The sequence below is a fragment of the Schistocerca cancellata genome, chromosome 9, assembly GCF_023864275.1.
Source record: "Schistocerca cancellata isolate TAMUIC-IGC-003103 chromosome 9, iqSchCanc2.1, whole genome shotgun sequence".
In the NCBI taxonomy this organism is placed as follows: Eukaryota; Metazoa; Arthropoda; class Insecta; order Orthoptera; family Acrididae; genus Schistocerca; species Schistocerca cancellata.
In genome coordinates this window covers 440,674,808-440,687,361 of record NC_064634.1, presented here as the reverse complement: position 1 = coordinate 440,687,361, position 12,554 = coordinate 440,674,808, and the positions used below count along the sequence as shown (strand labels likewise).

General features: G+C 41.3%; 1 protein-coding gene across 4 annotated transcripts in view; it reads left to right on the top strand.

Moving 5' to 3' along the window:
* Nucleotides 1–12,554, top strand: part of LOC126100262 (E3 ubiquitin-protein ligase FANCL) — a 189,326-nt gene that overhangs the window by 96,496 nt on the left and 80,276 nt on the right. For 2 of the 4 annotated variants that reach the window (XM_049910852.1, XM_049910851.1), the window contains exon 9: nt 9,720–9,777. In XM_049910852.1, the coding sequence (XP_049766809.1) occupies nt 9,720–9,746 (27 nt within the window). In that variant the 3' untranslated portion in view covers nt 9,747–9,777. Of the gene's footprint in view, nt 1–9,719; nt 10,107–12,554 lie in introns of those variants that run through there. The other 2 variants (XR_007522145.1, XM_049910850.1) reach the window with 2 other exon arrangements.

The following is a 12,554-nucleotide window of genomic DNA, read 5'->3' as shown; positions in this document are numbered from 1 at the left end:
AATTTCTGATGGTTGTGAAACTGGAGGCTTGGTGACACCACATAGCCCCCCAGCCAGCTACATATTTTGGAGACTAGCAAGCCTACAGGATCTTCCAAAGGAGTTGAATCAATTCAGGGTGCAACTAATATAATAAGAGTGGAATACCGTAAAGTGCTGGTGTAAGAAACAACTGCAAGCTCCTATCCTCCTTGCGCTAGAGAATGAGAGCACCAGCAGGGGTAGGCTGGCCTCCTCCCGTTGTTGTGATGCCATTGCCTGAGACTACCGTATTTACTCGAATCTAAGCCGCACCTGAAAAATGAGACTCGAAATGAAGGAAAAAAAATTTTTCTCGAATCTAAGCCGCACCTGAAATTTGAGACTCGAAATTCAAGGGGAGAGGAAAGCTTTTAGGCCACACCTCCAAATCGAAATAAAGTTGGTCAGTTGTAATATGAGACACAATTTAGGTTGAATGAATGACGATACAGCTACAGTAGTTTGGTTCGAATCGTAAGTCTTCACCAGGTAGCCATTGCTATGAGTCAGGTGCTCCGTCCGTATTTATACGGGTACTCTTCCTTTTTCGCGTACTTTGTCTGGTTTGAATTGATTGCTTATTTTTCTTTGATCTGATAAGTGCCGTTCTCTTTGTTATAGGTGTTTACGTCACTCTAAGCTGAAAATGCATTACTGTACTGTGTCATGCATTGTTTGTCGCATTCTATTAATGAATGTTCACGACCTGTCGCCGCTCGCGGCAGGGCTTGCTTTTGTGCATGCTACCACCGCTTGCAATTAAAAAGAGAGAGAGAGAGAGAGAGAGAGAGAGAGAGAGAGAGAGAGAGGAATCGTCTCATTAGCGAAACAATGGCATGAGACTGCTATTTGTTGTTATTTACACTGCTGCTTTCTTAGATTATGATCAACAAGAACCAAATAATAGACAGCGTATGATAGAAGATGTTCTGAACGAGAGTTTAGCGAAAATTTTTCTCCGTTTGAAAATCTTTGCAGACGCCTCTTTAGTACATTATATTCTTCACTGAAATTAGAGTCATCTTAGATTTAAAAATCTAGTCAATTGCCATGCTTCATTTCTGACTGTATCACTATTAGGCATAAGAATAATACGAATATAAACATGACACGATATGTATATTCTTCCGCGTTTGCTGTTGTCTCACTCTAGTTTCGTAGTTTATTAGGCAGACAGGATTTAAATGAGTTAGCAGCAAACACGAAAGAATACATGGCAAAATGTTTATATTCGTATTATTCTTATGGTGAAGAGAATACTGCATGCAATTCACAATTCATAAAAGTTCCTATAAGGGACCATCTCTTCTCACAGGTAGGAAAAAATTCAGAACGTAGAGTTGGCCATATTGACAAACATCCCAAACAGTCTTGCCAGTCGGATTTTCATGGTCCATTGAAATGCTGCTACATTCGAAGATGGACAATATGGAATTAGTATTTACTTCATTGGATAATGTATGAAAATGCAGTGGTCGAAACTCAAGGTGGAGAAAAAAGCTCGTCTTCCATCTTCTTCTCTCTCTCTCTCTCTTTTATATATATATATACGCAGAGGGTTTGGCGCCAGTATTTATCTTTGTGGCTGCAAAGCATGCCTGTGTAGCGCTACATATATTCGACGGCAGAAGTTAGTTGTGGCGGCACCTACCAACATTTTTCAGAACTTCCGCTTACTTTGCACTCGATTCTAAGCTGCAGGCGGATTTTTGGATTACAAAAACCGGAAAAAAAGTGCGGCTTAGATTCGAGAAAATACGGTACTGAGATAAGTTGTAAATGGGCTAATTCCATTTGCTGCTTTGCTGGTTCATCAGATTTCTACTTCTGTTGATGATATTCCTCCTGTTAGTCTGTGGGTCTGTGCGGTACCAATGTTGTTCGGCTTATTTTTTTTATGTTGCTGCTCCTCTCATTGTTGGTATTTTTCTTATACTACTGGCTGTTTCTGTTTGAAATTCAACAATTCAGAGTGCATGATTGCAAATGAATTTGCTCATTGACTGATTACCACTTTTCTGGCTTTTTCAGCTGAACATAATTAAATTTCAAACATATATGACAAGAAATATTGCGCGCATGTACAGTGACTAACATCTGCAGAGGCCATTACTTGCACAGCAGTTACAATTTCAGTAAGCATTCAAAGTTCAAGTCATCAGTAAACATGTGAGTATCAATGAAGTGATTTGCCTGGTTAGAGTTCCTGCCCATTGTCGATGACTTTGGTGCCACCAGTGGTATAGGTACACCTTCAGAATCAGGAATGTTTATTGCTTGTAGCATGTTCTCAGAGACTGAAATGTTCAGCCAGGATACTAAAGTATTAACTTTCCATCTTTTACAATGTTATTCCATAATTTCTCATTTATGACTATAAAGAAATCTCTGTTTTTTTCTTCATTAATCTAGTTCGTCTCATCCATGGTTCAAATTTGCACCTCATTCCACAAAGATCAGAAATTGTCCTATACCTTTGATCCAAATACACCCTGTGCCTCCAGTCGCATACAGAGTTCTACAGAATTCTTTACAGTACAATACTTACTCTTTCACCAACTTAATTACAGTGACAATATTTAGCTTTATTTTTAATTCTTTTGTTAGATTATTTTATTCAGATGTGTACTTATCAGGTAGCAGTTTGACTTAAGAGATGTGTGGATGGCTATTATGTGGCACAAAAGTAAAAAAGCTGTGAGTTCTTTCTGTATATGCAGGGCCTCTGAAGTTACCTCCCTAAGTGCTGTACTCATAAGAAGGGAAACAGGACTTGTAATTCAGTAGAAGTAATACCAACTACATATCAAGGTTTCTTGCACATTAAATATAAAGTTATTACAAAACTTCTTATAAGTATTTTGTCAGTCACATAGAGTCTCTCTTATAACTGACTGGCTTGTTGTTCTGTTTCCTTACTCTTGTTGCCCTTTACCCACTCCAGGTACAATTGCACGGTGGGATTGTTAAGCATAGAGAGAGGCACAATGTGTGCCCTCAGTGTGGCATAAAAGGGCTCGAAGATGCCAATGCCTCACCAATAAGCTACTACCTTATTCCATTTGCACATGCTGCTGAAACACACACGACTGCAGTCTCAGGCAACTGAAACCACACTGCGAGCAGCAGCACCAGTGACTGGGTGGGGGTAAGGAGGAGGCTGGGATGGTGAGGGGGAGGGACTGTATTGTGGGGATGGTGGACAGTGAAGTGCAGCAGGTTAAACGGAGGGCAGGGAAAAGGTGGGCAGGGGGGGGGGGGGGGGAGTAGGAAGGGAGAGAAATAAATAAAAAGACTGGGTGTGGTGGTGGAATGACGGCTGTGTAGTGCTGGAATGGGAGCAGGGAGGGGCTGAGTCGATGAGGACAGTGACCAATGAAGGTTGAGGCCAGGAAGGTTACAGGGGTTATGAGAACGTAGGATATATTGCAGGGAAAGTTCCCATCTTCGCAATTTAGAAAGGCTGGTGTTGGTGGGAAGGATCCATATGGCACAGGCTGTAAAGCAGTCATTGAAATGAAGAATATCATGTTTGGCAGCATGTTCAGCAACAGGGTGGTCCACTTGTTTCTCAGCCACAGTTTATCGCTTGTTGGTTGTCATGCCTACATACAATGCAGCACATTGGTTGCAGCTTAGCTTGTAGACTACATGACTGGTTTCACTGGTAGCCCTGCCTTTGGTGGGATAGGTGATGTTAGTGACCGGACTGGAGTAGGTATGGGTTGGAGGATGTATGGGACAGGTCTTCCATCTAGGTCTATTACAGGGGTATGAGCCATGAAGTAAGGGATTGGGATCAGGGGTTATGTAAGGATGGACGAGTATATTGCTGTGGGAGGGGTAGGAAGGATCGTGGGCAGGACATTTCTCATTTCGGGGCACAACGAGAGGTAATCGAAACCCTGGCAGAGAATGTAATTCAGTTGTTCCAGTCCTGGGTGGTACTGAATTACGAGGGGAATGTTCCTCTGTAACCAGATGGTGGGACATGGTGAGGTGGTGGGAGACTGGAAAGATAAGGCATGGGAGATTTGTTTTTGTACAAGGTCAAGAGGATAATTACAGTCAGTGAAGGCTTCAGTGAGACCCTTGGTATATTTTGAGAGGGACTGCTCATCACTGCAGATGTGATGACCATAGGTGGCTTGACTGTAAGGAAGGGATTTCTTGGTATGGAATGGGTGGCAGCTGTCGAAGTGCAGGTATTGCTGGTGGTTAGCAAGTTTGATATGGACGGAGGTACTGATGTAGCCATCTTCACGGTGGAGACCAACATCTAGGAAGGTGGCTTGCAGGGATGAGTAGGACCAGGTGAAGCAAATGGGGGAGAAATTATTGAAGTTCTGTAGGAATGTGGATAGGGTGTCCTCAACTTCGTTCCAGATAGCAAAGATGTCGTCATTGAATATAAACCAGGTGAGGGGTTTAGGATTCTGGGTTTTTAGGAAGGATTCCTCTAGATGACACATGAATAGATTGGCATAGGATGGTGCCATGTGGGTGCCAGTACCCTGGATCTACATCTACATCCATATTCCGCAAGCCACCTGACGGTGTGTGGCGGAGGGTACCTTGAGTACCTCTATCGGTTCTTCCCTCTATTCTAGTCTCATATTGTTCGTGGAAAGAAGGATTGTCGGTATGCTTCTGTGTGGGCTCTAATCTCTCTGATTTTATCCTCATGGTCTCTTCGCGAAATATACGTAGGAGGGAGCAATATACTGGTTGACTCTTCGGTGAAGGTATGTTCTCGAAACTTCAACAAAAGCCCGTACTGAGCTACTGAGCGTCTCTCCTGCAGAGTCTTCCACTGGAGTTTATCTATCATCTCCGTAACACTTTCGCGATTACTAAATGATCCTGTAATGAAGCGCACTGCTCTCTGTTGGATCTTCTCTCTCTCTTCTATCAACCCTATCTGGTACGGATCCCACACTGCTGAGCAGTATTCAAGCAGTGGGTGAACAAGCATACTGTAGCCTACTTCCTTTGTTTTCGGATTGCATTTCCTTAGGATTCTTCCAATGAATCTCAGTCTGGCATCTGCTTTACCAACGATCAACTTTATATGATCATTCCATTTTAAATCACTCCTAATGCGTACTCCCAGATAATTTATGGAATTAACTGCTTTCAGTTGCTGACCTGCTACATTGTAGCTAAATGATAAGGGATCTTTCTTTCTATGTATTCGCAGCACATTACACTTGTCTACATTGAGATTAATTGCCATTCCCTGCACCATGTGTCAATTCGCTGCAGATCCTCCTGCATTTCAGTACAATTTTCCAATGTTACAACCTCTCGATATATCACAGCATCATCCGCAAAATGCCTCGGTGAAATTCCGATGTCATCCACAAGGTCATTTATGTATATTGTGAATAGCAACGGTCCTACGACACTCCCCTGCGGCACACCTGAAATCACTCTTACTTCGGAACACTTCTCTCCATTGAGAATGACATGCTGCGTTCTGTTATCTAGGAACTCTTCAATCCAATCACACAATTGGTCTGATAGTCCATATGCTCTTACTTTGTTCATTAAACGATTGTGGGGAACTGTATCGAACGCCTTGCGGAACTCAAGAAACACGGCATCTACCTGTGAACCCGTGTCTATGGCCCTCTGAGTCTCGTGGACGAATAGCGTGAGCTGGGTTTCACACGACCGTCTTTTTCAAAACCCATGCTGATTCCTACAGAGTAGATTTCTAGACTCCAGAAAAGTCATTATACTCGAACATAATGTGTTCCAAAATTCTACAACTGATCGACGTTAGAGATATAGGTCTATAGTTCTGCACATCTGTTCGACATACCTTCTTGAAAACGAGGATGACCTGTGCCCTTTTCCAATCCTCTGGAACACTACGCTCTTCTAGAGACCTGCGGTACACCGCTGCAAGAAGGGGGCCAAGTTTGTAAGTAATACCTTCAAAGAAAAGTAATTGTGGGTGAGGACATAGTTGGTCATGGTGACTAGGAAGGAGGTTGTTGATTTGGAATCTTTCAGGTGTTGGGAAAGGTAGTGTTCAATAGCACTGAGGCCATGGGCATTAAGGGACAGTAACTGTGGAGAGTCGGTGGAGGAAATGGTTGGTATATTTTATATAGGAGGGTAGGTTCCAGGTAATAGGTTGAAGATGTTGGTCTACGAGAGCAGAGATTCTGTCAGTGGTGCCACCATATCCAGCCACAATGGGGTGTCCTGGGTGGTAAGGTTTATGGACTTCAGGAAGTATGTAGAAGGTATGAGTGTTGGGAGTGGTAGGAATGAGTAGAGAGATGGTCTCCGGGGTGAGGTTCTGGGATGAGCCTAAGGATTTGAGTAGTGACTGGAGATCCTGCTGGATTACTGGAATGGGGTCACTGTGGCCATGTTTGCAGGTGGAAGTATCTGACAGCTGGCTTGTCCTTCTGCCAGGTAATCCTTGTGGTTCAGAACAACAGTGGTGGAGCCTTTGTCCACATGTAGGATTATAAGTTCAGGATCAGTTTTAGATGGTGGGCTGCACTTATTACTGTATATGTAAGGTTACTCTGCATGTTGAGGGATTTGGGGAATGATGGTGAGGCAAGGTTTGAGGTTAAGAAATTCTGGAAAGTTAACAGGTGGTTGTTTGGAGGCAGAGGGGATGGATCACGGTTGGATGGAAGAGTGAACTGAGTTAGGCAAGGCTCAATATTGCTCTTTCATTGAGTCTGATTGGAAGTGTTGGTGGCAAAACAATGTTTCCACAGTAGAGACTTGGGGAAGGAGAGAAGGTCTTCAACAAGCCCTGCATGATTGAATTTGGGAGTGGGGCAAAAGATGAGGCCTTTGGAAAGGACTGATATTTCTGTGGGGCTAAGACTTCTAGAGGAGTTCATGACTGTGTTTTGGGTCTGTTTAGGTACTGGATTCTGTGTGATGGTGAGAGGGAGTTTTGGAGGGTGGGGTAATTGTAGTAGGTCTGCAAGACAGGGTTTGTCAGCCATGAGGTGGCATGGAGGAGGTTTGGAAGTTGTTTTGGAGGTGGTGGACAGTGGTACTCCAAGGTGGGAGCAGGAAGTGAGCAGGATGTAGAGCTTTTTGATGTGGTGTGTGCATGTTGCTCAAGTTCCAGTAGGGCAAAAGTTTCAGTGTGTGTTACAGGTTCCAGTAATTTGGGACCATGACCGACTATATCCTCACCCACAATTACTTCTCCTTTGAAGGCATAACTTACAGACAGATCCAGGGTACAGCTATTGCCACCCACATGGCACCATCCTATGCCAACCTATTCATGGGCCATCTAGAGGAATCCTTCCTAAAAACCCAGAATCCTAAACCCCTCACCTGGTTTAGATTCAATGATGACATCTTTGCTATGTGGATCGAAGGTGAGGACACCCTATCCGCATTCCTCCAGAACCTCAATAATTTCTCCCCCATTTGCTTCACCTGGTCCTACTCATCCCTACAAGCCACCTTCCTAGATGTTGGCCTTCACCTTGAAGATGGCTACATCAGTACCTCCGTCCATATCGAACTTGCTAACCACCAGCAATACCTACACTTCGACAGCTGCCACCCATTCCGTACCAAGAAATCCCTTCCTTATAGTCAAGCCACCTATGGTCATCACATCTGCAGTGATGAGCAGTCCCTTCAAAATATACCAAGGGTCTCACTGAAGCCTTCACTGACTGTAATTATCCTCTTGACCTTGTACAAAAACAAATCTCCCATGCCTTATCTTTCCAGTCTCCCACCACCTCCCCATGTCCCACCATCTGGTTACAGAGGAACATTCCCCTCGTAATTCAGTACCACCCAGGACTGGAACAACTGAATTACATTCTCTGCCAGAGTTTAGATTATCTCTCTTCGTGCCCCGAAATGAGAAATGTCCTGCCCACGATCCTTTCCACCTCTCCCACAGCAATATACTCATTCACTCATCCATCCTTACATAGCCCCTGCTCCCAATCCCTTACCTCATGGCTCATACCCCTGTAATAGACCCAGATGGAAAACCTGTCCCATACATCCTCCCACTGCCACCTACTCCAGTCTGGTCACTAATATCGCCTATCCCATGAAAGGCAGGGCCACCTGTGAAACCAGTCATGTGGTGTACAAGCTTAGCTGCAATCAATGTGCTGCATTCTATGTAGGCGTGACAACCAACAAACTGTCTGTCCACATGAATGGTCACCGACAAACTATGGCCAAGAAACAAGTGGATCATCCTGTTGCTGAACATGCTGCCAAACATGATATCCTTCATTTCAATAACTGCTTCACATCCTGTGTCATATGGATCCTTCCCACCATCAGCTCTTCTGAACTGCACAGGTGGGAACTTTCCCTGTAATAAATCCTATGTTCCCAAAAACCCCCTGACCTCAACCTTGTTATTCACTGTCCTCACCCATCCAGCTCCTTCCCTGTTCCCATTCCAGCACTACACAAATTGCATGTTGCATCGTATCTGACTTTCTGTTAAACAGCAGCAGCAAGGGGGGGGAAAAAAAATCAACTAAAATGTGCGAAAGCTGCTGACACAAAGAGAGAAAAAAAAGAATTCAATTGTGAGACAGTTAGGGATTTTTATTTAATATTTGAGTTATGATTAGTTTAATATCGAAAATATTTAGTTTGCAACAACTAGCTCTGTGCCATGCTGTTGCAAACTACACGCATTCATAGCTGCAGCCATGAAGTATAGTTACAAATTATTGTTGCAAGGATCCATTACCATATTTATGAAACATGAAAATCCTTTATGCCAAAGAATTTGTACTTGCCTATTTCTTACAGATTTATGTATGTACTTAATGCAGTCTTTGGACTGCATATTTTCCATCTCATATTCAGTCAAGCATAACTGTGGTCCTGTATTCCATGATATTTATAGTGTTCTCCCCACACATCCTCCCCGTGTGTAGTAGTCTTAATACTATCCACAGACAGTACAAAAGATCACCACTTTTCTCAGTTGTGAGCTATTGAAATAACTCTTATGGACAAAGTTTTATGTTGAAAAAGCTGAGATTTACATTTATGAGATTCTTCTGAACTGTTTATTAAGTTAGCCTCATTTATTCACTTCCCTTGATATTGACACTGCTTGTAGTATTTTTGACATATTTCATATTAACTTAAAATATGTGCTATACTGGTAAAATACCCTCAGACTTCAAGCAGAATATGATAATATTAATATCAAGACAGACAGGTACCAACTAGTGTATTACTAAACCATCATTTTAGTGAGTCATAGTTGTAAAATGGTAACAGGAATTATCTACAAAACGATAGCATGGCTTGTAGAAGCCATCCTGGATAAGATAAGTTTAGATTTTAGAGATATATAAGAAGATGAGACACTCTACTGATCATATGATTTATTTTAAAAAATAGGTTGAAGAAAGCCACATTACAGTATTTTAGATTTAGAAAAAGTTTTAATGAATATTGACTGGAATACACTGTTTGGAATTGTGAAGTTATCAGGGATTTAAAAAAAAAAGAAAAAAGAAAAAAAGGCTGACATAAAAGATTATCTACAACTTGTGCAGAAACCAGAATACATTCCATCAAACCACTCTTCTGATTGATAACAACAACAACAATAATCAATGCAATTTTCCTTTATGTTGATCTACGAGAGATAAATTATGATGTATTTATGAAATTAAATTTGATTTCAATTGTTTCAGGCAATATCGTGCCCAATCCCTGGTTGAAGTAAAGCCATCAGTTCAGCAGTTGACAAAGGTGATCAACATATTACTTTTGTACTGCTTGCAATACGTCATAGTCCAAAAATGACACAATTTTATACCATGAGAGTATGTCAGACAAGCGATTTGATCTTAAATGCCCAATATTGTGCCAGTGATTGGCAGTACAAAATCTGCTTTTTTTAAAGTTTTTCATCAATTTGTGTTCTCACTATTCAGTTAAACTATAACTTACATGTTTATTAACACATACATGAAAACCTAACTGGTGTTGGTTCAGTGCCTTATTAATATAATTTTACGGAACCTAAATCTCATAAGACAATCTAAGATTAACATTTCCTTAAATACGCTATGATGTCTGAGAGTCAGGTAACATTCTGAGTCAATATCTATGTTTTACTCTGTTTCTAAGATATTGTAGAGCCTCATCTTTAGCATACATGGTTCTTAATACATGGAAGACTTGGAAAGGAATACATAACAGAGGAAAAGACTTTGGTAGTTTCCCTAATTTGTCTTCTGTCTCCGAACAGAGAGAAGAATGGATGTGAAAAATGAAAACTTCACAATATATTAAACAAGTAAATTCTAACTGTTTCATGGACATAGGAATATTGGACAAGATAGAAATTTGAACACCTGGGAAGGGAAAACTAGGTACGCAGTGGGTGCCAAGCAGATGTTGTAGAACAATTTTCCACCTTCAGAGTTATGAGCTACTGATGCTAAGTAAACAGGTCCACAATTACAGAAGAAGCTAACATACAGATACATGCTAAAGGATAATATGTGTTACAACAGCTAAATATTGTGTGCCTTTTTTCCATTTGTTCCTACTGAGAGCTTTCTATAGGCCTTCTGAAATAGAAAGCTACACAATAGTTGCACATAAGATAATATGTAACACAGATAAACTAATAGGGATTCTCTCTTTGAAGTAGATTTTACTAGTGATAAATCTGGAGAAGACAATGATCATTGTGTACATAAGACAAGCCTAATGGGAGCAGATACAAGAATATAAATTTTATGACAACAATTCAGTTTGACAAGGTGCATATCAGATATAGCTCAAGAATGAGAACTCAAGAGTGACCACACTACCAGGGTATCTCAGTTTCGATCAGCATTTAACCCAACAGCATCCCAAAATGCACTTTACAGTGTAAATTGAAAAGTTCAGTTCGTTACCTTTACTGCAGTCTATTGGACATGTGATGGGAAACTTGGACGTGGTGTTTTCAGGAAGTCAACAAACACAGACACATATTTTAATGCCAAGTCCCATCATGATCCAAAAGCAAAACAACCCTGGGAGTTATACACTAACCATGAGAGCACATCAAGTCAGACATATTGCCATCCTCGCAACCAAACTTTGCAAGCTACAAACCATTTTCAGGGCAAATGGATAAAGTGTGGGTACCACAAAGAAAGCTGTGGGGGCAAGGGACAAGATCTAAATCAAAGGTCAACTGCATTTAAACAGCCCAGGCAGGCACTTATTGTTATGAGAAAAATCAGGGAGGTTTTTGAGACAGCAAAGCAACCAACTGACATGAATTACTTGGAGGGCTACAGGGTCTTGCCATCTTCGTTGCACTTATTACAGATCAACAAGCCTACTATGCTTGTTGAGCTGCCTCACTGTGCACTATAAACATCATTGTGGAGCCAACAGCAAGTATCACCAAGTCGTAGGTGCCACGGACTAATACATATGCAGCACTGCATCACAATGGCAGCTTCTACTAGATTCACCAATGAAAATCAATAGCAATTAACACTGAATATTCCTAGCAATAAGCATTTGATGTCCCTACCAGTGATCCTTTCATCCGATCAACACACAGTATGCCAGGATGGTCAGTCATTTTTGAATGGATGAATAGAGACCCAGTAGTACAAAGGGTAACTAAAATGTATAGGAAGATTTACGTGTTTATTAAACTAGATAACAAGGAAATAATGTTCTATTTCAAAGAGGATTGAAATGTATTGTTCTGCACAGGGGCATGTAGAGGAAATGTAGCACAAGCATAAATATTTGACCAAGCACTGAATAGATGTGGACCTAGCAGAACACTTCCTTAAGGGAGGAGCCCTCCGTTTTATATGTTTTCTGTAGAGAAACTTCTAAACAAACAGTGGCTACTATATATAAGGTGTAAAACACAGAATAGGGTGTAGACTAAAGGAAAGACATTTTCCTACAAAAATGACAGTACATGAGGCTTTTGATAACTACTTTAGCAGAACCTTACGGAAAGACCTCTCACAAAACCATGGAATACTCTGGTCATCTGAGGCTGTCAGAGGCACCGATGTTAATTTCCACACACTCATATAATACTCAGGAACTGAAAGTGAGGGGAGAAAGGCAGAAACAGAAATGCTGAACTCTGGTTTGAAATGTTCGTGTACAAACAGTAATTCTCACACCAATGTAAGAATGAATGATAACAGATGTTTATGTCACTGGCATTGAAAACCATCTGCTGTCACTAAAAGTGAATTCCTGTCAGACTAAGAATTTGCAACTGAGTTAGTTCTCTTTTAATCATAATGTTCTGTGTATCACTCGAACAAGAAACTGTGCCCAGTAACAAGGGGGTCATTGGTCCACAAGAAGTGTAGCTGAAGTGATCCACAAAAACGTAATAGCCAAACCCATTGACTATACACCTGTTGTAGACTTTTAGAACATACTGTGAGCTCAAACAATGAGGTGTCTCTTAACACAGTTACTACCTCCATGCCAACAAATGTGGATTCCAAAAACATCAGTCATTTTGTACTTTTCTCTTA